The 24,458-nt window shown below is 45.3% G+C and overlaps 1 protein-coding gene across 1 annotated transcript; it reads right to left on the minus strand.

Moving 5' to 3' along the window:
• Window positions 1-21,891: 21,891 nt before the first annotated feature.
• On the minus strand, window positions 21,892-22,710 carry LOC309546779 (olfactory receptor 51E1-like; the record flags this gene model as incomplete). The annotated part of the gene is made up of 1 exon (XM_082246468.1): window positions 21,892-22,710. One exon carries the CDS (start codon window positions 22,708-22,710, stop codon window positions 21,892-21,894), a length of 819 nt encoding a protein of 272 aa, XP_082102594.1.
• Window positions 22,711-24,458: the final 1,748 nt, after the last annotated feature.

The raw sequence follows: 24,458 nt of genomic DNA on the forward strand, positions 1-24,458 counted from the left end.
CAGAGTCTTTGCTAAAAAAATATATATAATGTTTGGGGGTTCTAAGTAGTTTTCTAGGAAAAAATACTGGTTTTAACTTGTGAACAAAAAGTGTCCAAAATAGGGCTGGGGGTAAAGTGGTTAACCTTTACTACATTCTCCCAGGCCCTGGCAAGGGTAGGGTCTTTTCTCTGCTCGGTACCAAAGTTTTCCTTGTGCACATTAAGATCAGCAAACTCCAATGTACCCTCAGGGTCAGCAGAAGATTGTCCACCTTGACTGGCTGTGGGGACTTCCTCAGGCTTCTCCAGTTCTCCTGCCATAACAGAGAAAGGAAAATTCGGGGAACCGTGAGAGGAATTCCTTAAACCCACATTGTCGTGATGGCCAGGGGTTCTGGCTCCACCACTGAGTCAGTTACTGTGACCGAGTCGAGACGATCCCACAGTTCCCAAAACTTAGGGAAGTCTCTACCAATGATGGTCTCATGCACTAAGTGGGGTACAAGTCCAACCGGATGGGTCACCGTACCTAAGTCAGTTTCAAAGCTAACAGTAGCTATAGGATACTTCCGAGTTTCACCATGTACACAGATCACAGCAACTTTTTTAGCATTTAAATTCACAGTTTCAACCATTTCTGCTTTAACCAAAGTCACTAGACTTCCTGAGTCCAGCAAGGCCGTAATAGGCTTATTATTAGCAGTCAGTTGGCAATTGTGTTTTCCTAGACTTGGCACTGCAGCGCATGAAACAGCAGCAAACATAGACTGCCTTCTAAGAGACATGTCACACTGCATGGGTTCATCTGTCAATGGACAGCTTGCTGCAACATGTCCCAGTTCCTGACAACGGAAACACCGGATGTTACCCCAGTTAGGTTTGCTGACAGGCTGTGGCCTACCTTGTTTGGGACGCCAAACTTCAGCTCTGGCACCAAAAATCCCCCCCCCCTGTCTAGTTGCCATGCTGACCAGCCACTTCCCCTGGAACAGTCTTACCGGTTGCCTGGGGAGACCGTGGCTTTGGGTGGAAAGTCCGTGCGGCTGTAGGGGTGGTGACCAGGTTCTCTGCAGCATAGTACCTCTCAACAAGCTCCACCAGGTTGTCCGCCGACTTGGGGTCTCCTTGACTCACCCACTTCTGCAAAGGAGTGGGTAATGACCTCAGGAACCGGTCCATGACTACACGCGCCACTATTTGTGGCCCAGACAAGGACTCCGGCTGTAGCCATTTTCTCGTCAGGTGGATTAGGTCAAACATCTGTGATCTTGGGGGCCTCTCATCTCGGAAAGGACCAGCTGTTGACCCACTGGGCTCGAAAGGCCAAGTTGACACCGAGACGTGCCAGGATTTCCTGCTTGACTTTCTCATACTCTCCTGCATCCACGGACTCCAAATCATAATAGGCCTTCTGCGATTCTCCAGTAAGTAAGGAAGAGATCAATCCTGCTCACTGGGTTTTGGTCCAGCCTTCCCTCTCAGCGGTTCTCTCAAACGTAACCAGAAAGGCCTCTGGGTCATCATCAGCAGTCATCTTGGACAGGAAGCGACCAACATGGATGGCTGAGGAGCGGTCTCTAACTGTTTCAGTTTTCACAGCAGACTCCTGTGCAAGTGTCTGCACCACCTCAACCAGCACCTTTCTGTCTGCTTCTGCAGCACTTGCCAGTTTTTCAAACATCAACTGGGTTTGATTTTGTACAGCACCAATCTGTTGTTGAATCAAAGAGTTTGCTTGCTGTTGTGCAGCGTTTGCTTGCTTCGTTTGTTCTTGTACAACACCAATCTGTGTTTTAAACAAAGGGTTCGCTTGCTGCTGTGCAGCGTTCGATAACACCAACTGTTTGAGGATTTCCTCCATGTTTAGTCACTCCAGGTACTGGCCCTTTAAGTAGTAACTTACTACCACTGCCCGCAGGCCTCCACCATATGTAAGCTGGGGAACAGGTAGCAGGTGCAAAGCTCCCTGGGATGAGCAGTCTTTCAGATACCAAATCCAGTGAGGTAGTGACAAACAGTGTAGTGTTTATTGGTGCTGTATACAAGTTTATAAACGGTGCTGTACGGTGCTTTAAGGAAAACAAGCAGGAATAATAATAATAAACAAAAGCCTAGCCGTGTCCCGGCACTTACTACTAGGGTTGAGCGAACACCTAGATGTCCGTGTTCGACGGGTTCGGCCGAACTTTAAAAAAAAGTCCGGGTCCGTGTCCCGGACTTTTACCGAACTTTTCCCGGACACCGAACCCCATTGAAGTCAATGGGGACCCGAACTTTAAGGCACTAAAATGGCTCTAAAACACCAAAGGAAAGGGCTAGAGTGCTGCAAATGACAGCAAAACGTAATTAAGAGCATGGCAAGTGCTCTGCAAACAAATGTGGATAGGGAAATAACTTAAAACAACAAAAAAAAAACAGAAAAATAAAACAATGTTCTTCTTCATCTCTGAAGGACGAGGCCCATATGGAGTAGGAGGGAGGTTGAGGTGGTGGTGGATGTGGCGGTGACATAGGCGTGCGCACAGGGTGTGCTGGGTGTGCCTGGGCACACCCTAATCACCTAGGGCACATAGCATTGCCAGTGAGGAGATGGGAAAGATCTCCCTGGGACCTGCTCTGCTCTATTTCTCCTTGCCTACAGGTACATGGCCCCGATACATTACTCTCCCTGCTGGCAAACACATGCATGTGTATTTCAACTTTGGGGTGCACACCTTAATGCAATAGGCTGCGCACACCTATGGGCGGTGTAGGTGGAAGCGGCGGTGGAGGAGGACCAGGGCCGGATTAACAGCATCATGGGCTTGGTGCTGAGGATTTTGAAGGGCCTTAAGGGCCGTGCCTTGCCATGCACCCAGAGGAGGAAGGGTGCAGCCATGCATGCCTAATTCAACATGGGATGCTGTCTCTGAAGCCCATAAACACATCCATGCATCGCCAACTGTCCCTCCTTGTCCGGCCTTCACGCTGTGTGGGGAGGTTCTGAGGGTGCTGCCTGGGGAAGCGAGCATAGAAGCCAGACTTCTGTGTTTACAAGTGACAGAAGAGCGGTAACAGTGAATATGGCCAACCCGGGGCCTATATAAAAGGTAGGGGCCTGGAGCTGCAGCTCCAATAGCCCCTACATTAATCTGGCCCTGAGGAGGAGGACGAGGTAGCCAACACTGCTTCTTTTCAAAAATTTTAAATGAGGGTACACCCCAAAAGAGTGAGAAAGAGCAAAAATGGAACAATGGGTGGGTAAGGTCGGTATCCATTGCTATTCTGCATAAGGTACGGAAAAGTCCCGTGGGATCCATGCCTGGTTCATTTTAATGAACGTGAGCTTGTCCACATTGTCTCTGGACAGGCGGCTGCGCTTGTCTGTTATAACGCCCCCAGCCGTGCTAAATACCCGTTCAGATAATACACTGGCTGCAGGGCACGCCAGCACCTCCAAGGCGTAAAGGGCAAGCTCAAGCCATGTGCCCAATTTGGAGACCCAGAAGTTGAAGGGGGCAGACCCGTCATTCACTACATGTAGGCGTGTGCACACATACTGCTCCACCATGTTGGTAAAATGCTGCCTCCTGCTAAGACGTTCCATCTGAGCTGCTGGTGCTGCTGTTTGTTGTGGCGTGCTGACAAAGCTTTTCCACATTTCGGCCATGCTAACCCTGCCTTCTGAGGTGCTGGCGGTGCCCTGGTTGCGTTGGCGACCTCCTCCTCCTCCTCCTCTGCCTTGTGCTTCCACTGTGGCCCCGCTGTCAGATGGGAATGCCAGCAGCATGGCGTCTACCAGCGTGCGCTTGTACTCGCGCATCTTGCGATCGCGCTCCAGTGAGTGAATTAAGGACGGTACGTTGTCCTTGTAACGGGGATCCAGCAGCGTGGCCACCCAGTAATCAGCACAAGTTAGAATGTGGGCAACTCGGCGGTCGTTGTGGAGACACTGCAGCATGTAATCGCTCATGTGTGCCAGGCTGCCCAGAGGCAACGAAAGGCTGTCCTCTGTGGGAGGTGTATCGTCCGTGTCCTCTGTATCCCCCCAGCCACGCACCAGTGATGGCCATGAGCTGGCCTGGGTGCCACCCTGCTGTGAACATGGTTCCATCTCCTCCTCCAGCTCCTCCTCCTCCTCATCCTCCTCATCCTCCAGAACTGTGCCCCTGCTGGACAATTGCGTCCCTGGCGTTTGCGTGTGCAGGAACCCACCCTCGGAGCCCCTTGCGAATGACTGCCCTGAAAGCCTTGGAAATGTTACCTCTTCATCCTCCTCCTCCTCCTCATCCTGTGCCACATCCTCTTCCATCATCGCCCGAATTGTTTTTTCAAGGAGGCATAGAAGTGGGATAGTTAAGCTGAGAACGGCGTCATTGCCACTGGCCATGTTGGTGGAGTACTCAAAACAGCGCAACAAGGCACACAGGTCTCGCATGGAGGCCCAGTTAAATTAAATAGCGGAATAGAAAATATGATCCAAAAAAAGTGTATGTATATCACACGTACACAACCACACTGGGCCCCAATTACTATTGTTTGTACCCCTAAAAGGCTAGATGAGGAGTAGGGGGAGTATGGAACAGGCAGCACCCTCAAACCTTCAGAAGTATGAGATGAACCCCAACAACTTGGAAAGGTGGATCTCTCTCACACGTACCGACACAGACTATCCCGCAATTCAATTGATCCTCAAAGGTTTTTATTGAATAGCGGAATAGGAAATATGATCAAAAAAAGTGTATGTATCTCGCACGTACACAACCACACTAGGCCCCAATTACTATTGTTTGTACCCCTAAAAGGCTAGATGAGGAGTAGGGGGGGTATGGAACAGGCAGCACCCTCAAACCTTCAGAAGTATGAGATGAACCCCAACAACTTGGAAAGGTGGATCTCTCTCACACGTACCGACACAGACTATCCCCCAATTTAACTGATCCCCAAAGGTTTTTGATTAAATAGCGGAATAGAAAATATGATCCAAAAAAAGTGTATGTATATCACACGTACACAACCACACTAGGCCCCAATTACTATTGTTTGTACCCCTAAAAGGCTAGATGAGGAGTAGGGGGGGTATGGAACAGGCAGCACCCTCAAACCTTCAGAAGTATGAGATGAACCCCAACAACTTGGAAAGGTGGATCTCTCTCACACGTACCGACACAGACTATCCCCCAATTTAACTGATCCCCAAAGGTTTTTGATTAAATAGCGGAATAGAAAATATGATCCCAAAAAAGTGTATGTATATCACACGTACACAACCACACTGGGCCCCAATTACTATTGTTTGTACCCCTAAAAGGCTAGATGAGGAGTAGGGGGAGTATGGAACAGGCAGCACCCTCAAACCTTCAGAAGTATGAGATGAACCCCAACAACTTGGAAAGGTGGATCTCTCTCACACGTACCAACACAGACTATCCCCCAATTTAACTGATCCCCAAAGGTTTTTGATTAAATAGCGGAATAGAAAATATGATCCAAAAAAAGTGTATGTATATCACAGGTACACAACCACACTAGGCCCCAATTACTATTGTTTGTACCCCTAAAAGGCTAGATGAGGAGTAGGGGGAGTATGGAACAGGCAGCACCCTCAAACCTTCAGAAGTATGAGATGAACCCCAACAACTTGGAAAGGTGGATCTCTCTCACACGTACCGACACAGACTATCCCGCAATTCAATTGATCCTCAAAGGTTTTTATTGAATAGCGGAATAGGAAATATGATCAAAAAAAGTGTATGTATCTCGCACGTACACAACAACACTAGGCCCCAATTACTATTGTTTGTACCCCTAAAAGGCTAGATGAGGAGTAGGGGGAGTATGGAACAGGCAGCACCCTCAAACCTTCAGAAGTATGAGATGAACCCCAACAACTTGGAAAGGTGGATCTCTCTCACACGTACCAACACAGACTATCCCCCAATTTAACTGATCCCCAAAGGTTTTTGATTAAATAGCGGAATAGAAAATATGATCCCAAAAAAGTGTATGTATATCACACGTACACAACCACACTAGGCCCCAATTACTATTGTTTGTACCCCTAAAAGGCTAGGAGTAGGGGGAGTATGGAACAGGCAGCACCCTCAAACCTTCAGAAGTATGAGATGAACCCCAACAACTTGGAAAGGTGGATCTCTCTCACACGTACCAACACAGACTATCCCCCAATTTAACTGATCCCCAAAGGTTTTTGATTAAATAGCGGAATAGAAAATATGATCCCAAAAAAGTGTATGTATATCACACGTACACAACCACACTAGGCCCCAATTACTATTGTTTGTACCCCTAAAAGGCTAGGAGTAGGGGGAGTATGGAACAGGCAGCACCCTCAAACCTTCAGAAGTATGAGATGAACCCCAACAACTTGGAAAGGTGGATCTCTCTCACACGTACCAACACAGACTATCCCCCAATTTAACTGATCCCCAAAGGTTTTTGATTAAATAGCGGAATAGAAAATATGATCCCAAAAAAGTGTATGTATATCACACGTACACAACCACACTAGGCCCCAATTACTATTGTTTGTACCCCTAAAAGGCTAGGAGTAGGGGGAGTATGGAACAGGCAGCACCCTCAAACCTTCAGAAGTATGAGATGAACCCCAACAACTTGGAAAGGTGGATCTCTCTCACACGTACCAACACAGACTATCCCCCAATTTAACTGATCCCCAAAGGTTTTTGATTAAATAGCGGAATAGAAAATATGATCCCAAAAAAGTGTATGTATATCACACGTACACAACCACACTAGGCCCCAATTACTATTGTTTGTACCCCTAAAAGGCTAGGAGTAGGGGGGAGTATGGAACAGGCAGCACCCTCAAACCTTCAGAAGTATGAGATGAACCCCAACAACTTGGAAAGGTGGATCTCTCTCACACGTACCAACACAGACTATCCCCCAATTTAACTGATCCCCAAAGGTTTTTGATTAAATAGCGGAATAGAAAATATGATCCCAAAAAAGTGTATGTATATCACACGTACACAACCACACTAGGCCCCAATTACTATTGTTTGTACCCCTAAAAGGCTAGGAGTAGGGGGAGTATGGAACAGGCAGCACCCTCAAACCTTCAGAAGTATGAGATGAACCCCAACAACTTGGAAAGGTGGATCTCTCTCACACGTACCAACACAGACTATCCCCCAATTTAACTGATCCCCAAAGGTTTTTGATTAAATAGCGGAATAGAAAATATGATCCCAAAAAAGTGTATGTATATCACACGTACACAACCACACTAGGCCCCAATTACTATTGTTTGTACCCCTAAAAGGCTAGGAGTAGGGGGAGTATGGAACAGGCAGCACCCTCAAACCTTCAGAAGTATGAGATGAACCCCAACAACTTGGAAAGGTGGATCTCTCTCACACGTACCAACACAGACTATCCCCCAATTTAACTGATCCCCAAAGGTTTTTGATTAAATAGCGGAATAGAAAATATGATCCCAAAAAAGTGTATGTATATCACACGTACACAACCACACTAGGCCCCAATTACTATTGTTTGTACCCCTAAAAGGCTAGATGAGGAGTAGGGGGAGTATGGAACAGGCAGCACCCTCAAACCTTCAGAAGTATGAGATTGTGTTCACTGTACCCCACAAAGATTGAGTTCACTGCACCCCACAATGATTGTGTTCACTGCACCCCACAAAGATTGTGTTCACTGCACCTCACAAAGATTGTGTTCACTGTACCCCCCAAAGATTGTGTTCACTGCACCCCACAAAGATTCTGTTCACTGTACCCCACAAAGATTGTGTTCACTGCACCCCAAAAAGATTGTGTTCACTGCACCCCAAAAAGGATGTTGTTCACTGCACCCCAAAAAGGATGTTGTTCACTCCACCCCAAAAAGATTGTGTTCACTGCACCCCACAAAGATTGTGTTCACTGCACCCCAAAAAGATTGTGTTCACTGCACCCCAAAAATGATTTTGTTCACTGCACCCCAAAAAGGATTTTGTTCACTGCACCCCAAAAAGGATTTTGTTCACTCCACCCCAAAAAGATTGTGTTCACTGCACCCCAAAAAGATTGTGTTCACTGCACCCCACAAAGGATTTTGTTCACTGCACCCCAAAAAGATTGTGTTCACTGCACCCCAAAAAGGATGTTGTTCACTGCACCCCAAAAAGGATTTTGTTCACTGCACCCCAAAAAGATTGTGTTCACTGCACCCCACAAAGGATTTTGTTCACTGCACCCCACAAAGATTGTGTTCACTGCACACCAAAAAGGATTGTGTTCACTGCACCCCAAAAAGATTTTGTTCACTGCACCCCAAAAAGATTGTGTTCACTGCAGCCCAAAAAGATTGTGTTCACTGCAGCCCAAAAAGATTGTGTTCACTGCAGCCCAAAAAGATTGTGTTCACTGCAGCCCAAAAAGATTGTGTTCACTGCAGCCCAAAAAGATTGTGTTCACTGCAGCTCACACACAGAAAAATGGATGTGGATCACTGACACCTGCCTATCTCCAATCCCACACCACACAGCAATATCGATTGTAGTTTGTAGAACACAGTTTCCCTAAAATTCAGCAGACTCTGTCCCTAACAGGATTGAGAAGAGATCGTAGATCAGGATTGAGTGCAGATTCACCCCACCCCCCACACAGCAATATCGATTGTAGTTTGTAGAAGACACTGACCCTATAATTCAGCAGACTCTATCCCTAAAATGCCTACAACTCGCCCTGCCTAAACACTCCGACCTGTCCCTCAATTCTATCCGGACACAAATGGTTTTTTCCTGCCTATCTTTCCCTAATCAGCAGCCAGCACGTTGATGTGTGCTCTGTCCCTGAATCTAAGCAGCATAATGACGCCGCTGCGGCTGCCTCGAACTTATAAAGACTTGGTCACATGCTTCAGACGGCCAATCACAGCTACTGAGACATTTGCAGGCATGGCTGGGATGGCTTAAGGCACACCAGTTAAACGATTGTTGATTGGCTGTTGAAAGCCCGCCATGAAAAGAGCGCCAAAGCATGCAAAACCCGGAAATAAAACGACCGAACACGGATTTTTACCCGAACATACAGTAAAGTGTCCGTGTCCGTGTTCGGGTACAAAAAATCCAATTATTCGGTACGAACACGAATAATACAGTCCGTGTTCGCTCAACACTACTTACTACCAGTGGCGGCTGGTGCTCAATATTTTTGGGGGGGCGCAAAAAGAAAAATGTAATAGGTATTGCTTCACGTCAAAAAACGCAGTAAAAAATTGCGTGACTTTGAAGTCATGGTACAGGCATGGCATAGGTGATAGTACAGGCATGGCACAGGTGATGGTACAGGAAATGGTATAGGCATGGCACAGATATGGTATAGGCATGGAACAGATATGGTATAGGCATGGCACAGATATGGTATAGGCATGTCACAAGTCATGGTACAGGAGATGGTATATGCCCCCTTTCAATGCAGAGACCAGCGTACATGCCCCCTTTCAATGCAGTGACCAGCGTACATGCCCCCTTTCAATGCAGTGACCAGCGTACATGCCCCCTTTCAATGCAGAGACCAGCGTACATGCCCCCTTTCAATGCAGAGACCAGCGTACATGCCCCCTTTCAATGCAGAGACCAGCGTGCGTGCCCCCTTTAATGCAGAGATCAGCGTGCGTGCCCCCTTCAATGCAATGAACATTGTGCTGTACCCCCTTCAATGCAATGAACACTGTGCTATGCCCCCTTCAATGCAATAAACACTGTGCTGTGCCCCCTTCAATGCAATAAACACTGTGCTGTGCCCCCTTCAATGCAATGAACACTGTGCTGTGCCCCCACAATGCAGAGTTCAGCGTGCATGCCCCCTTCAATGCAACTGTGCTGTGCCCCCTTCAATGCAATGAACAATGTGCTGTGCCCCCTTCAATGCAACTGTGCTGTGCCCCCTTCAATGCAATAAACACTGTTCTGTGCCCCCTTCAATGCAATGAACACTGTGCTGTGCCCCCACAATGCAGAGTTCAGCGTGCATGCCCCCTTCAATGCAACTGTGCTGTGCCCCCTTCAATGCAATGAACAATGTGCTGTGCCCCCTTCAATGCAATAAACACTGTGCTGTGACCCCTTCAATGCAATGAACACTGTGCTGTGCCCCCACAATGCAGAGTTCAGCGTGCATGCCCCCTTCAATGCAACTGTGCTGTGCCCCCTTCAATGCAATGAACAATGTGCTGTGCCCCCTTCAATGCAATAAACGCTGTGCTGTGCCCCCTTCAATGCAATAAACACTGTGCTGTGACCCCTTCAATGCAATGAACACTGTGCTGTGCCCCCACAATGTAGAGTTCAGCGTGCATGCCCCCTTCAATGCAACTGTGCTGTGCCCCCTTCAATGCAATGAACAATGTGCTGTGCCCCCTTCAATGCAATAAACACTGTTCTGTGCCCCCTTCAATGCAATGAACACTGTGCTGTGCCCCCACAATTCAGAGTTCAGCGTGCGTGCCCCCTTCAATGTAATGAACACTGTTCCGTGCCCCCATCAATGCAGAGTTCAGCGTGCGAGCCCCTTTCAATGCAGAGCGCCACAGCATTGTCCCCAATCACTGCAGAGCGCCACAGCATTGTCCCCAATCACTGCAGAGCTCCACAGCATTGTCCCCAATCACTGCAGAGCGCCACAGCATTGTCCCCAATCACTGCAGAGCGACACAGCATTGTCCCCAATGATTGCAGAGCACCACAGCATTGTCTCCAATGATTGCAGAGTGCAACAGCATTGTCCCCCAATGATTGCAGAGTGCCACAGCATTGTCCCCCAATGATTGCAGAGCACCACAGCATTGTACCCCAATGATTGCAGAGCGCCCACAGCATTGTCCCCCAATCAATGCAGAGACCAGCGTGCGTGCTCCCTTCAATCCAATACACTTACCTGGCAGCGGCTCGGCTCCAGGCGGCGACTTCTCCCCTCCTCGATACTTCATCCTCTTCTGCGGCGGCGGGAAGGTGAGAGGCTTCTCCCTCATCTCGGCCTCTCCTCTGCGGCGGGAACCGGTGGGAAGGTGAGCGGCGGGGACGGTGAGTGACTGACGCACGCACCGGCACCGCCCCCATTGCGACGTCAGCAATCGGATGTCCTGGATGATGATTGGTCCAGGCTGGAGACTGGACCAATCACAGCCAGGATATCACGAAGGTGGGGGTGGCCAAGCGCTCTTTCCTGCGCCCAGGTTACGCCCCTCAGAAGGCAGCCAATCGGCGCCTCTTCTGGGTCGTAAACCCCACCCCCCTTCAGCCACCACATAGGCCGGCGAACCGATTTTTTTTTTTCATAACTTTATTGTTCTTTTTGTCATTTTTTTCCCTTTTTTTTAGGGGGGGGGGGCGGCGCCCTGGTGCCCCCAATGCACGGGCCGCCACTGCTTACTACACACAATGCAGTCCCTAACTAACACAGACTGAGCAAGCCTACAGCTTGCCAGCTTCCAAAGACACGCACTGACAGTGTTACCAACCTTCTGCTCTCCTAGACAAACGTTGTCTGTGTTCCCAGGCTGAGAGAGAGAGATGCTGTCTGTCTCAGGTGAGTTTAAATTGGCCTGGGGAAGAGGAGCAAGATCTGAACTGGATCATGGATCAGAGATCCCTCAGGCTACATTCACACCTGAGCGTAGCGTTTTTCGCGCGTTTTTTACCGCGATTTTTGCGGCGATTTTTACCGCGATTTTACCGCGATTTTACCGCGATTTTTGTGCAGGCGTTTTTAGATTGAATAGAGATCAATGGAAAACGCCTGTAATCTGCCCAAAAAGAAGCTCATGTACTTTTTTGAGCATTGGGCGTTTTGTATACAGCGTCAAAACGCTCAGATGTGAACAGGGGCCATTGAAATGAATAGGATTTGTCTTGTTGGGCGTTTTGAGAGCTGATCCTAGAGCAGAAAAACGCCCCAAAAACGCCCCAAAACGCCTACATGTGAACGGAGCCTTAAGGTATACAAGAGATGCCTGGGGGATGTATAAACCCCGAACAGGACTTTTCCTTGCTCTCTCTGGGACGTTCTGCTACATATATATATATATATACACATATATATATATATATATATATATATATATACACATATATATATATATATATATATATATATATATATATATATGTGTAAAGCTCTGCATAAATTGGTGCTATACCTGTAATATTAATAATTATAATAATTCAAGACTCCAAACATAATCAAAAAAAAATTGAAATTTTAAAACATATCAAGTGACATCACTGTAGCTAACAATTCTAGTGACATATACTCATTACCCTAATACCATATATCTAGATACAACAGGCAAATCACATGACATAGTGCCAACAAGTTACAGCAGTTCTTCTTTAGGTACATCTGTAAAAGAACACAACATCACAATAAATATTAGAGCAGCATCCCTTGAAAAATGTTACTTCAAATAGCATTAAAATGCAATGGAAATTCTAAGTTCAATGTAGAAGCCCATCCTAGGCTAATACTATAAGCACCACCTACTAGCGAAACTTCAAATGGCAAAAGTCCATTAGTGATAGTTAGTTATTGACTGTAGGTTGTCTGTCCCCTGTAATAAAGCACAAATAATACAACCTAAGTAACTTTTTACATGTTGCACAATAAATTACTTTGTGGCCCTACTACTACCATGAATCTCTGCAGTTTATTTTCTCCCATTCATGGAGTCTAGGTGACTGTGGGCTCTACTTGGAAACACATTTCCAATAGCGACCTAAAGTATACCTAAAGGCAACACTTTTTTTTTTAGCTTTGGATAGAGTGGAGATGGATTTAGAACCCTTGTTAGTTTTTTATTGCTGTCTGTGCCCCTGTTAGGGAGATTCCCCCTCTCTATTTGTCCTGTTTACTATTATCATTAACCACTTCCATATCGGGCATTTCTGGCACTCCACTCCTACATGTAAAAATCATAATTTTTTTGCTAGAAAACTACTCAGAACCCCCAAACATTATATAGGGTTTTTGTTAAGCAGTGACCCTAGGGAATAAAATGGCGGTTGTTGCAGCTTTTTATGTCATACGGTATCTGCGCAGCAATTTTTTAAACATGTTTTTTTTTGGAAAAAAAAAACAGTTTTTTGAATAAAAAAAAAAAAACACAACAGTTAGCCCAATTTTTTTGTATAATGTGAAAGATGATGTTATGCCGAGTAAATAGATACCTGGCATGTCACGCTTTAAAGTTGCGCACACTCGTGGAATGGCACCAAACTTCGGCACTTAAAATCTCCATAGGCAACACTTTTACAGGTTACCCGTTTAGAGTTACAGAGTAGACCTTGGGTTCGGTTTGTTGCTCTCGCTCTAGCATTTGCAGCGATACCTCACATGTGTGGATTGAACACCTTTTACATATGTGAGCGCAAAGTACATGTGCGTTCACTTCTGCATGCGAGCACGCGGGGATGGGGGTACTTTCCACTTTTTTTTTTTAGTTATTTATTTATTTATTTTTTTACCTTTTAAGTTTTATTTTTTTTAATCACTTTTATTCCTATTACAAGGTATGTTTGAATAGTGCATGGCAGGTCCTCTTTGGGGAGAGATCTGGGGTCAATAAGACCTCAGATCTCTCCTCCAAGCTGGAAAGCCTGAGATAAAAAAAAAAAATGATCTCAGCTTTCCAGCTGAGATCACGGGCAGTATGTACAACTGCCAGGCCGGTCGGGACGTCTCAACGTCGCACCCGGGCCTCCGAGAGTCATATAGACTGCCAGGGACCATCTGGTCCTTGGTATTCTCTATGGTGAACTTCCGCCGTCGGCGGATTCCTCCTCCGGCTCACGGGAGCACAGGCAAGCCGGTAAAACCACCAGAGGGCGGCGGGAGGGAGGGTACGTTCAAGCTATAATTGTTCTTATGGTGCAAGGAATCGCTGGCTGAAAAAATGATATCTGAATGAGCTTGCAGCAGCAGGCGTCATTCAGATATCCCCACTCAAAGCCCAGGACATCATATGACGTACTGTGGTATGGAAGTGGTTAAAAGTGAAAGTAAAAGAAAACCCCAAATTTTGGGTTATCTCCACAAAAGTTATAAAGGGAAAATCTTCCAATGGGGACACTAGTTCTGGTGACCTGGGGGGTCCCTAAGGAATTAATTTGCAGGGGTTTCATCTCACTTCCTGTTTGGCTATGGGACAGGAAGTGAAGGGAAATCTCTGCAATAGCACACAGATGGTGAAACAAAATTAGGGTTATAACTCTCCCTTACTCTATCCAAAATGGAAAAAATAAAATTGCCTATAGTTTCACTTTAAGAGGCTTTTGCATTGTCCCTCCAATGCAGAGGTATACACAACCTTAATGTTCAAGAAGTAAACTTCAGGTGTCAGGAAATGTTTTCTCCTGCACATCATTCTTTTAGTATCTGGTTCTGAACTTGTTATATGTTCCCATCTTGATCCCGAAGCATGTTCTCCACGTCTGGTGTTCAGGTCTTTTGATGGCTACACTGTCCTTATAGAGAAAACTAGAATAAAGTGGGGCAACAGGATTTTCTTGGTACCGTCAAAGGACATTGACAAATTATTTTATGTTAAACCAATACATTTTATTACATACAAATACAATATATAAAAGCAGTCCATCATGGCAGAGAAAGTACAAAATAAAAGATAAAAAACATGAAGTAAAGTCCCTCTTGACGGCTCCTACACCCCCACCAAGGGAGCCACCTCTACCTGAGAAGCTACTCCAAGAGAATAGTGTTGGTGAGGACCGTCAGGTTCTCAACGTGTTTTGCGGTTACCCACTTCTTCAGGAGAATATAGAGGGGATAAACACTAAAAACACAAATGAAAAACATGAAAGTATGTTAAGTAGTCAACAAGTACGTGTCATACAGTTCTTCAAAATATATTGTTATTCAGAGCAATGTAGGAGCACTCACCCCAAAATTTACATGTAGCCCGCATGCAGAAAAAGATCACGGGCAAGCACGGGAGCACATATATCAAGGCCGTTAAAGTTATTCACTGTCCTTATAGATAAAACAAGTACAGGCTACCTTTAGCCAATCGTGGCTCAGGGGCTAAGTACACACCCCACGCTATATAAAGGCTGCATGCACAGTAGCTGTGTGTAGTGTGATTGTGTGGGCGTACAGTTGGTCAGTTGCATATACCCTATATTGATCTCTATCTATTCATAGGGTAATTGATTAGATCATATCAGGCCATTGAGTATCTATCAGTCAGTTGCGCATACCCTATGTTGATCTCTATCTATATATAGGACAATTGATTAGATATCAGGCCATCGAGTATCTATTGGTTAGTTCAGTACATATCAGCAGTGCATTATATTTGTGTATATATATATATATATATATATATATATATATATATATATTGTGACAGGAAGTCAGGTAAATCTGGGAATGTAGTCACAGGAAGGAGATGCATTTCCACCTGATTTAGAAAGTTCACTGATACTATAGGGTGTTGGCTGCAGAGAGAGCCAGCAGGAAGTTGAAAACCATTCAGCTGTTCGGAATGAGGAGATCAAGGCCTCTATAATTTGTCCAGAGAAAATCTATTGAGTGCTGCCTCCTGTCGCCGTGTGGGCTGGGAGAGGAAGGCAGACAAACGGCTGCATCCTGACGCCATGTGGGTAGAGGACAGTCCTGTGTGCCCCCTGAAAGCTGAGTGAGCATGGGGAAGACCTCCTGAAGCGGTGTGCGCTCAGGAGGGTAAAAACGAGTGAAGACGTCTCACCTTTGAGACGTCTTCACTCGTTTTTACCCTCCTGAGCGCACACCGCTTCAGGAGGTCTTCCCCATGCTCACTCAGCTTTCAGGGGGCACACAGGACTGTCCTCTACCCACATGGCGTCAGGATGCAGCCGTTTGTCTGCCTTCCTCTCCCAGCCCACACGGCGACAGGAGGCAGCACTCAATAGATTTTCTCTGGACAAATTATAGAGGCCTTGATCTCCTCATTCCGAACAGCTGAATGGTTTTCAACTTCCTGCTGGCTCTCTCTGCAGCCAACACCCTATAGTATCAGTGAACTTTCTAAATCAGGTGGAAATGCATCTCCTTCCTGTGACTACATTCCCAGATTTACCTGACTTCCTGTCACAATATATATATATATATATTTATATATATATATATATATATATATATATATATATATATATTTATATATATATATATATATCTCAACCAGTAATAACCCCCCCCCCCCAAATCCACATCATGTCCCAAAGGCTGACAAAGAGAGGCAGACGCTCACAGGCCATGAAAAGAGGGCAAGCAGCCTCTGTGCCCACAGTGAAAAGTGGTGGCCACAGTCGATATGGTGCATCCTCTGCAGGCAGGGCACGGCCGTCCTTTTTTTCCGGTGCTGGCCGTGTATTTCAGCCACAACATGTAGAAGAGTTGGTGGAGTGGATAAATAAGCTGTCCTCATCCTCCTTGTCCTCTGACACTCATACCCATACAAGTTTGCCTTCCACCGCAGCTGCCAAAGTGGCCCCTTCCACAGGCTCCTTCTCCACAGCTACTCCTTCTGTCACCCCACCATTATGCACAGAGGAGTCACCTGAACTATTCAATCATAGTGTCAGTGAAATGCTGCTGGAGGATGTGCAGCTATTGGAAAGCTGTGATGTTGGTTCGCAGGTTGATGAAGGGAATAACGTGAGCCTAGAGAGAGGGGGTGTGTGACGTAAGTCACTTTGGTTAGGGGGCTTGTGGAACCCGGATTGCTTTAGGGAGCTTGGGAGACTCTTTGTCCAGTTTCCCCAGCCCCTCTTATGTGTAAGTCACCCTGTGTATATTAGGGGCACAGGGTGACCAAGAACCCCAGTCGGGTCTGCACAAATCAGACTCGCTGTACAACCACACCGGACTAAGCATTTGGTGTTGCCCCAGTTATCCTGGGTTCTATATGTATGGTTTGTGTTGAAAGAGTGAGGGGCTCTTTCACTTGGGACAATTATATTTCTGGACCATATCCCTCAGGAAATATATAAAGATATATTGCAGAAGGGTTTCATAGACCCTTGCTAGTGGGGTGGGGTTTGTTGTTGTTGAATACCTGCATTCCATTGTTCTATTGTTCCTGTCTGCCTTGAGTAAGCTCATTATGGGATGTGTATGTGTGTGTGGATTGGCTCTAAGGGGAAGGGGTTGTCCCAGAGTGTATCTCTTTGTGCATGTGTTTTGAATAAACAGTTTGATTCTGGTTTCACTCCAAAACTTGAACTGTCGAGATCTTGGGGTAACTAAATCCAGATTCACGGATCCCGTGTTCCAGAGCTTAGGAAGCAGGTTACTGGTGGAGATACCCAGTCGGAGGTGTCCGGATTCCGTCACAGGGTGACAATGACAGACTGTAAACTAGCAGTCATGTTCCCACAGCTGCAGTATACTGCCAAGTTTGCTCCAGTGACGAGGAGGGAGGGGATGATGAGGTCACTGACTGTACTTGGGTGCCTGACAGGATAGAGGAGGAAAGTGAGGGTGGGGAAAGAGGAGCAAGAGGCACAACTCAAACGAGGCAGGATGTGCTCCAGGGGCCGCCATATGAGTCGCCAACTTATTGCATCACAGCACAGAGCTCCACAGGTGCAGGGTGCTGCAAACTCCCCACGGACTTCAAAAAGTTAATTACTGTGGGCATTTTTCAGCACATGTGTAGTAGACTGCAGCTTTGCTGTTTGCAACCTCTGTCTGAAGCGGATCAAGCGTTGCCAGAACACCAGCCGCTTGGGCACCACATGCTTGACAAGGCATCTGACAGCCTGCCATGCAGTCCGTTGGCAACAGCACCTGAAAGAGCCACAAGATCGAAACAAGCATACTTCACCTTGCTCCTCATCTGGGATCTCTAACCCTACTATACCTCATGCCTTCTCAAATACCTGCATTGAGAGGGAAATGGTATAGCAATGAGTGCCACAGAGACTTGCACCCAATCTGCTAGCAGTACACCACCGCTTCATTTGAGCAGCACGCAAATTTCACTACCCCAGTTTTTGAACCGTAGAAAGAAATACTGTCCCAGCCATCCACATGCTCAGCGTCTTAATGCTAGCTTGGCCAAATTGCTAGCATTACATCTGCTGCCTTTTCATCTGGTAGACTCTGCTCCCTTTTGCAAATTTGTGCAATGTGCTGTACCACAGTGTCAGATACCGAAAAGGCATTTCTTTTCACGTAAGGCCATTCCGGCTCTCTACCGTCATGTGGAAGGTAGTGTTTTGGCCTCGTTGGACAGAGTGATCAAGGTGCACATTTCTGCTGACTCTTGGTCCAGCAGGCATGGACAGGGACATAACATTTCCTTCACGGCACACTGGGTAACTCTGCTGGCAGATGGGAAGGATTCAGGACAGTCAGGTCAGTGTTGCAACTTGTTTTGCCACCACGCCTCCAAAAAGCTGGTGCTGGTTCTGTCACATCTGGATACTCCACCACCTACTCCTCCACCTCTTCTTCTTCCTTCATGTCCTCTTCTGCTCAATTGTCCTCTGAAGCAGCAGTGCTCCCTAAGCGTTCAAGGGGCTACACAAGCAGTCAGGCTAAAAGATGTCATGAAATGCATCAGTTGGTCTGTCTAGTTGATAGAAGTCAAACCGGGGCAGAGATTCTGTCACCTCTGCAGGGGCAGGCTCAGAGATGGTTGACACCACTAGAGCCTGAGCCAGGAATGGTTGTATGCGACAATGACACCAACCTTCTCTCTGCCCTCCGACAGGGACACTTGACACATGTCCCATGCTTGGCACATGTTCTGAATCTGGTGGTGCAGTGAGCAGATACCTGGGCTTCCAAGATCTCCTGAGAAAGGCCAGAAAAGTCTGTGTGGCCATTTCCGCTGTTCGTATAATGGCAGTGCTCGCTTATCTGACATTCAACAGAATTCAACCTGCCCACCAACTGCCTCATTTGTGACATGCCCACCAGGTGACACTTAACATTGGCAATGCTGCAGCAGCTGCACACTCAACAGAGGGCCATCAATGAGTACCTGTGTGAATATGGCACAAGGACAGGGTCAGGGGAGCTTGGCTTTTTTTCGCCACGCCAGAGCCTTTTGATAAAGGATGCATGCACCGTCCTGTCACCATTTGAGGAGGCCTCAAGGATGGTCAGCTGGAACGATGCATGCATTAGTGACACTATCCTTCTAGTCTACCTGCTGGAGCACACGCTTCGTGGAATCATGGACAGGGCACTTGAGGCAGAACAGCGGGAGGAAGAGGAGGACTTCCTTTCCTCACAAGGCCCCCTTTATGCAGATATCATTCCTGAAGGGCCACAAAACAAACAGGAAGAAGAAGAGGAGGAGGCTTGCGGCAGCATGGATGTAGAGGATAGCATACAGCAGTCTTCAAGGGATGGTTTTGATTCCCCAAATCCCCAGGAGTTGTACGTGGTTGGGGAGAGGTTGCTCCTGACAATGTCCTCCTTAGTGACCCAGAGGACTCAGAACCTCATGCCTCCTCCAACTTACGTTGCATGGGCTCCCTGATTCTGCAAAGCCTGCGAAAGGATCAGAGAATTTATGCTATCAAGGAGAGGGTTAATTACTGGTTGGCAACCCTTCTTGATCCACGTTACAAGGTTAAAGTTGCAGAGCTCATCCTGCCTTCACAGAGGGAGCAGAGGATGAAACATCTTGAGGAGACCTTGAAAAAAAAATTGTGTACCACCTTTCCAGACACTGGGAGGTTAAAATTCTCTGGACGTGTTTCTGAGGCATTGTTAAGCCAAAGGAGGAGTGGTGGAGAAGGGCTGTTAGGTTTGAGCAACCAATGTCCTGCTTCCAGCGGGCTTTCCAAATGGACATTCAATGCTGGAGGTTTTGTGACAGACAAATAAGTGCGCCTGTCCACAGACTGTTGACCAGCTGACTTTTATCAAAATGAATCAGTCCTGGATCAACAACAGCTATCAAGCCCCTGATGCTGATGTAACTGATTGAATTTGCTAGGTGTCTGCCATTCCTTAAAGACTGCATATGCTGCCTATCCTATTCCTCAACCTTGATTCTGCTAGCTTCCAACAATGTTTTTGGTTTAGGTCACTACCAACCCCCAAGGCCTCATTTTTCTGCACTTGTATGACAGGTGCATACAATTGAAATGTCGAATATAATTTTTAACAGCATGTGCTGTCCCTGTGCCCTGCGCCCAGCAAGAGTAATTGTGAGGGGTTACAGTGTCCAGGCACCGCCAACAACCAAGGCCCAATTTTTCTGCACCTGTATGACAAGTTCATGCAATTTCAAAATTTGTATGGAATTTTTAGCAGCAGGGCCCGTTCCTGTGCCCAGAAAGAGTAATTGTGAGGGGTTACAGTGTTCAAGCACCACCAACAACCAAGGCTCGATTTTTCTGCACCTGTATGACAACTTCATGTGATTTCAAAATATGTATGTATATTTGTATATGACATTTTTTTGCTTTAGAAATGTCAGTATTGCTGCAGCAGGCTACGTACATTGTAGAGATGCGCTACTGTACAGGCATATTAAGGGGACCCCCCAGGCACTATATTTAAAGGAATTTTTCATTTTTATAGTTTCACTTTAAGCCTCATTAAATTCAGTAAATCACTGCTCCTTTAAAAACAATTGCATTGTTACATGTTCCCCAGGTCAGTACGCGGACCCCCATACACTTTTTTGGGCAATAACTTGCATTTAAGCCTTCAAAATTAGGCCGTTTGATTTTTGAAGTTGGAGTCCAATAGACTTTAATGGAGTTCATTTGTTCGAACAAACTTTTCCCCTGTTAGCGGTGTTCTGGTGCGAACCTAACAGGGGGGTGTTTGACTCATCACTAATGTTGAATATCTCAATTGCTCACTCTTTTCGCTAGTAGAACAGCTCTGTGTGATGCATTCAGCTCACATTCAGATTCATTCCAAAGCTCTTCCCAGGGAAAAGGTCTCCATGTATTTATTTTTCAAATACTGGCCAAAGTGAGAAACACTTCTGTATCACCAATACATTCAAAGTGACAGTCTACAAAGCAAGACACAATTTCAGAGGCATGTGGCAATGGAAAACATTGGCCACTTTGGGCCTCAAATATAGCGTTGGTTTAAACATTTTCAACAACTACAATTAAATTGGTGATCTTTAGCTGGCCAACAGCTACATTGCTAATGTCCTTAGCCAACTTGCTTGGCAACAACCCCCCAGGTACGTTCATCTCAGTGAGTGAATTTTGTTTCAGGATAGAAGGAACATGGGTGTCAGTCACTTTAGAGTTAAACTTAAATATGTTTATTACAGTAGAGCCCTGATTCTCAACCTCAACCGTCAAATATCCTCCAACAGGTCATGTTTTCATCATGTTTTCAGGATTTCCTATGCTAATGCTACCTAGATAGCATTAAAGGGTTTCAGTGTTTACCTTCCCCCCAAACAGTCATGCACCACCTCTCTTGTAGGGAACAGCTGTGGTTTGCTTTCTCTAGACCCAAAATAGAATATCCCCTGTGGCCAGCATCCTTAAGGCTTCCTGCTAGGGGGAGATATCCTTGTTTCGACCCCTAGGTCCAGAGGCCTAGAAGAAAAAATGTTGTAACTGTAGCATCCTCTTCAGCAGAAGTCCAGGAGAGAAGGCCAAGTGCCAGGAAGTATCTTAATGAATATCCTCCAAGCCTGCTGATTGGCTAAGTCATTAAGCACCCATGACACTGAATGGCACTTCTGTAGAACACCCTGCTGGAGCAAGCTTAAAAGGCAAGTGACTGAGTAGTACAGTCCATGCATAGAGAACACAAATAGGCACATTCCAACAGGCTGGACTACAGCCCTCGCTTTCCTACATTATTACAAAAAGGCAGAAACCAATTCAGAAAAATAACACATCTGCACAATAGAAGAACTGTGAAAAAATATGGATTAATTTTTATTCTTTTGGTTTTCCAACTATTTTCTGCAAGTTGCATAATATTTTTTCTCTGAGAGCTTTGGTTCTTATCCCGTAGATCAGAGGATTTACAGTAGTAGCTATGCTGGTACCGATCAAAGGAATGATAACATCAACTTGCTTTGATATAGAACCCCAGTTTAGTCTGTACCTCAAATTAACAAACAAGAAGGTGACAACATAAATGGAGAAGGCCAGTACATGAGTCATCAATGTATGCATAGCTTTTTGAGAGGATTCTGCAGAAAGTTTCAGACAGATGACAACTGTTCTTATGTAACAATATATTATTACAAGCATGCATCCAATCACCATTGACAAGGTTGAAGTCGTTCCATAGATGACATTAATTGTAATATCGTTACAAGCAAGCTGTTGTAGAGACATGATCTCACAGAAGACATTGTTGATATTTACCCCACAAAAAGTTAGCTTTAATGTCAACAGTATACTCACAATTACTCTCATCACATTGAAAACATATATGGCAAGTGATAATTTTTGAGTTGTAATGTTGGTCATCAGACTGCTGTATCTCAGAGGGTGGCCTACAGCCAGATATCGATCATATGCCATTGCTGTAAAAGTAAACATTTCCACCCATGCAAACATCTGGATACAGAAAGATTGACAGAGACATCCTGTGAGTGAGATGGTTGAGCATCCAGATAACAAGTCAATGGCCAGCTTGGGAAAAAAGGATGAGTTACCAAACATCACATTCACAACCAAGATGCATATAAAGATGTACATAGGTTCATGAAAGCTTTTCTCTGTCCAGGTTACATAGACAATCATAGAACCAACAAACAATGTGAGTGAAAATAATGCAAGAGCCAAGGCAGCACATACATATCTAAATGATTCAATTTCAATAAGCCCCACCAGAACAAAGTTGGTAATCATTAATGAGACATTGTTGGGAGATGAACTCATGGCTTGGATTTATGTCACCCAACATCAACAATTCCTAAAATGTTTCATTCAATCTGAATAATGGAAGTTGAAAAATGTAATTCATTGAGGTCCTGTGGATATCAGTGTGACTCTTGTCGCGTTGCTTTTCTCTTGAACTCAGTTGGGCTTTTATATATTTCATGAAGCTGCCACCTCACTAACAATTTAGATTTAGAAACGATCACAGTCACTGCATCCAAGTCTTCCCAGTGGACCATACCTGCTACAGCTGCTGCTGATGGCCTAATTAGTGTCAGAAATCTAATGAAGTAGTGCACGTTAATTTAACAAGATTTCCCAATGAGAAAACAAGTATGAAATGTGAAATATTAACAAAAGCCAAGAGAAATTTGAATTAAAATTTGAACTGATCTTAAGTTTGCATAGTGATGGTGTACAATACATCTCTTTTATTGGTTTGGTAGCATTGATGAATCAATCATGCACAATCATGTAGTAAACCAAGGACAAGGTGAACGGTTTACATCCAGCACTTCACCCTAGAACCCAAAATATCCTTTAAAAAGGTGCTTGGCAAGGGGAAAGCTGGAGAAACATCTCTTAGCACTAGCAGAATGTTCATGATGATCACTATTATTATTAAAGTGCTTGTCAAGGCTCAAGGTTTTTTACCTTCATGCATTTTTTGCATGAAGGTATAAAACCTTCTCTGTGCTGTTCTCCCTAATTCCCTATAATACTTACCTGTGCTTCCTCTCGATCTGGTGCTGTGCACGAAAGCCTCGGCTGTCCCGAGACTCCCTCTCCTCATTGGCTGAGACAGCAGCGGGAGCCATTGGATACAGCAGCAGTTTTCCAATCTGATTTATTAAAACTTAAAAAGGCTTTTTTTTTAAATTGTTTTGGCTGTGACATCTAATTTTTTTATCCAGCGATAATAGGTCTGATCTGACTGATGAAAGTAGCAGAACCAACCAATCTAAAAGTTATAAAAAAGTTTCCTTTAAATAAAGAAAGATAAAGCCCTCAACTTTAACAAACTCGCCAGTGGCGCAACAGTTTAGCACAATACTTTAATACTTTCTAAACTTCTTTTCTTTCTTTTTTTTTCACGTATCACTCTGTATTTCCATAAAAGGTTACTAATATATCGAAACATAGTGCACAAAAATCTTCAAAACCACAACCCCCATGATCCCAAAACCCCTCTGATCCTTGTATCCCCAATTATTCACAAAATAATCAAAATATAGACTTTACATTTGGTGGAAATTGGCAAACATCAGGACCATGCATGGGCACTTAAAGGGGTAGAAGATATAAACAGAAAAGGAAGATTTTTATCTTGCAATAAAACATGTATTATTTAAGAGACAATAGCCACAAAAATTGTTCAGTATCTGGATAGTATGTAAGCAGCTTGGTGTGGCCACAATATAAGAAAGAGAGACATGGCAGAGTTTAGCTTGAAATAGAAATGAGCGTATTATTTGAGAGAAAATAATCAAAAATATTTTACAGTGGCTGGACAGGTAATCAATTGCCACATGGAGCTGCAAAAAAAAAAAAAAATCTACATAATAACCACCCCAAATCTGGGGGTATGAGCCCACATTGTTCAAAGCTCT

This window comes from Pelophylax lessonae (genome assembly GCF_965119305.1).
Source record: "Pelophylax lessonae genome assembly, chromosome: 2".
NCBI classification, from domain to species: domain Eukaryota; kingdom Metazoa; phylum Chordata; class Amphibia; order Anura; family Ranidae; genus Pelophylax; species Pelophylax lessonae.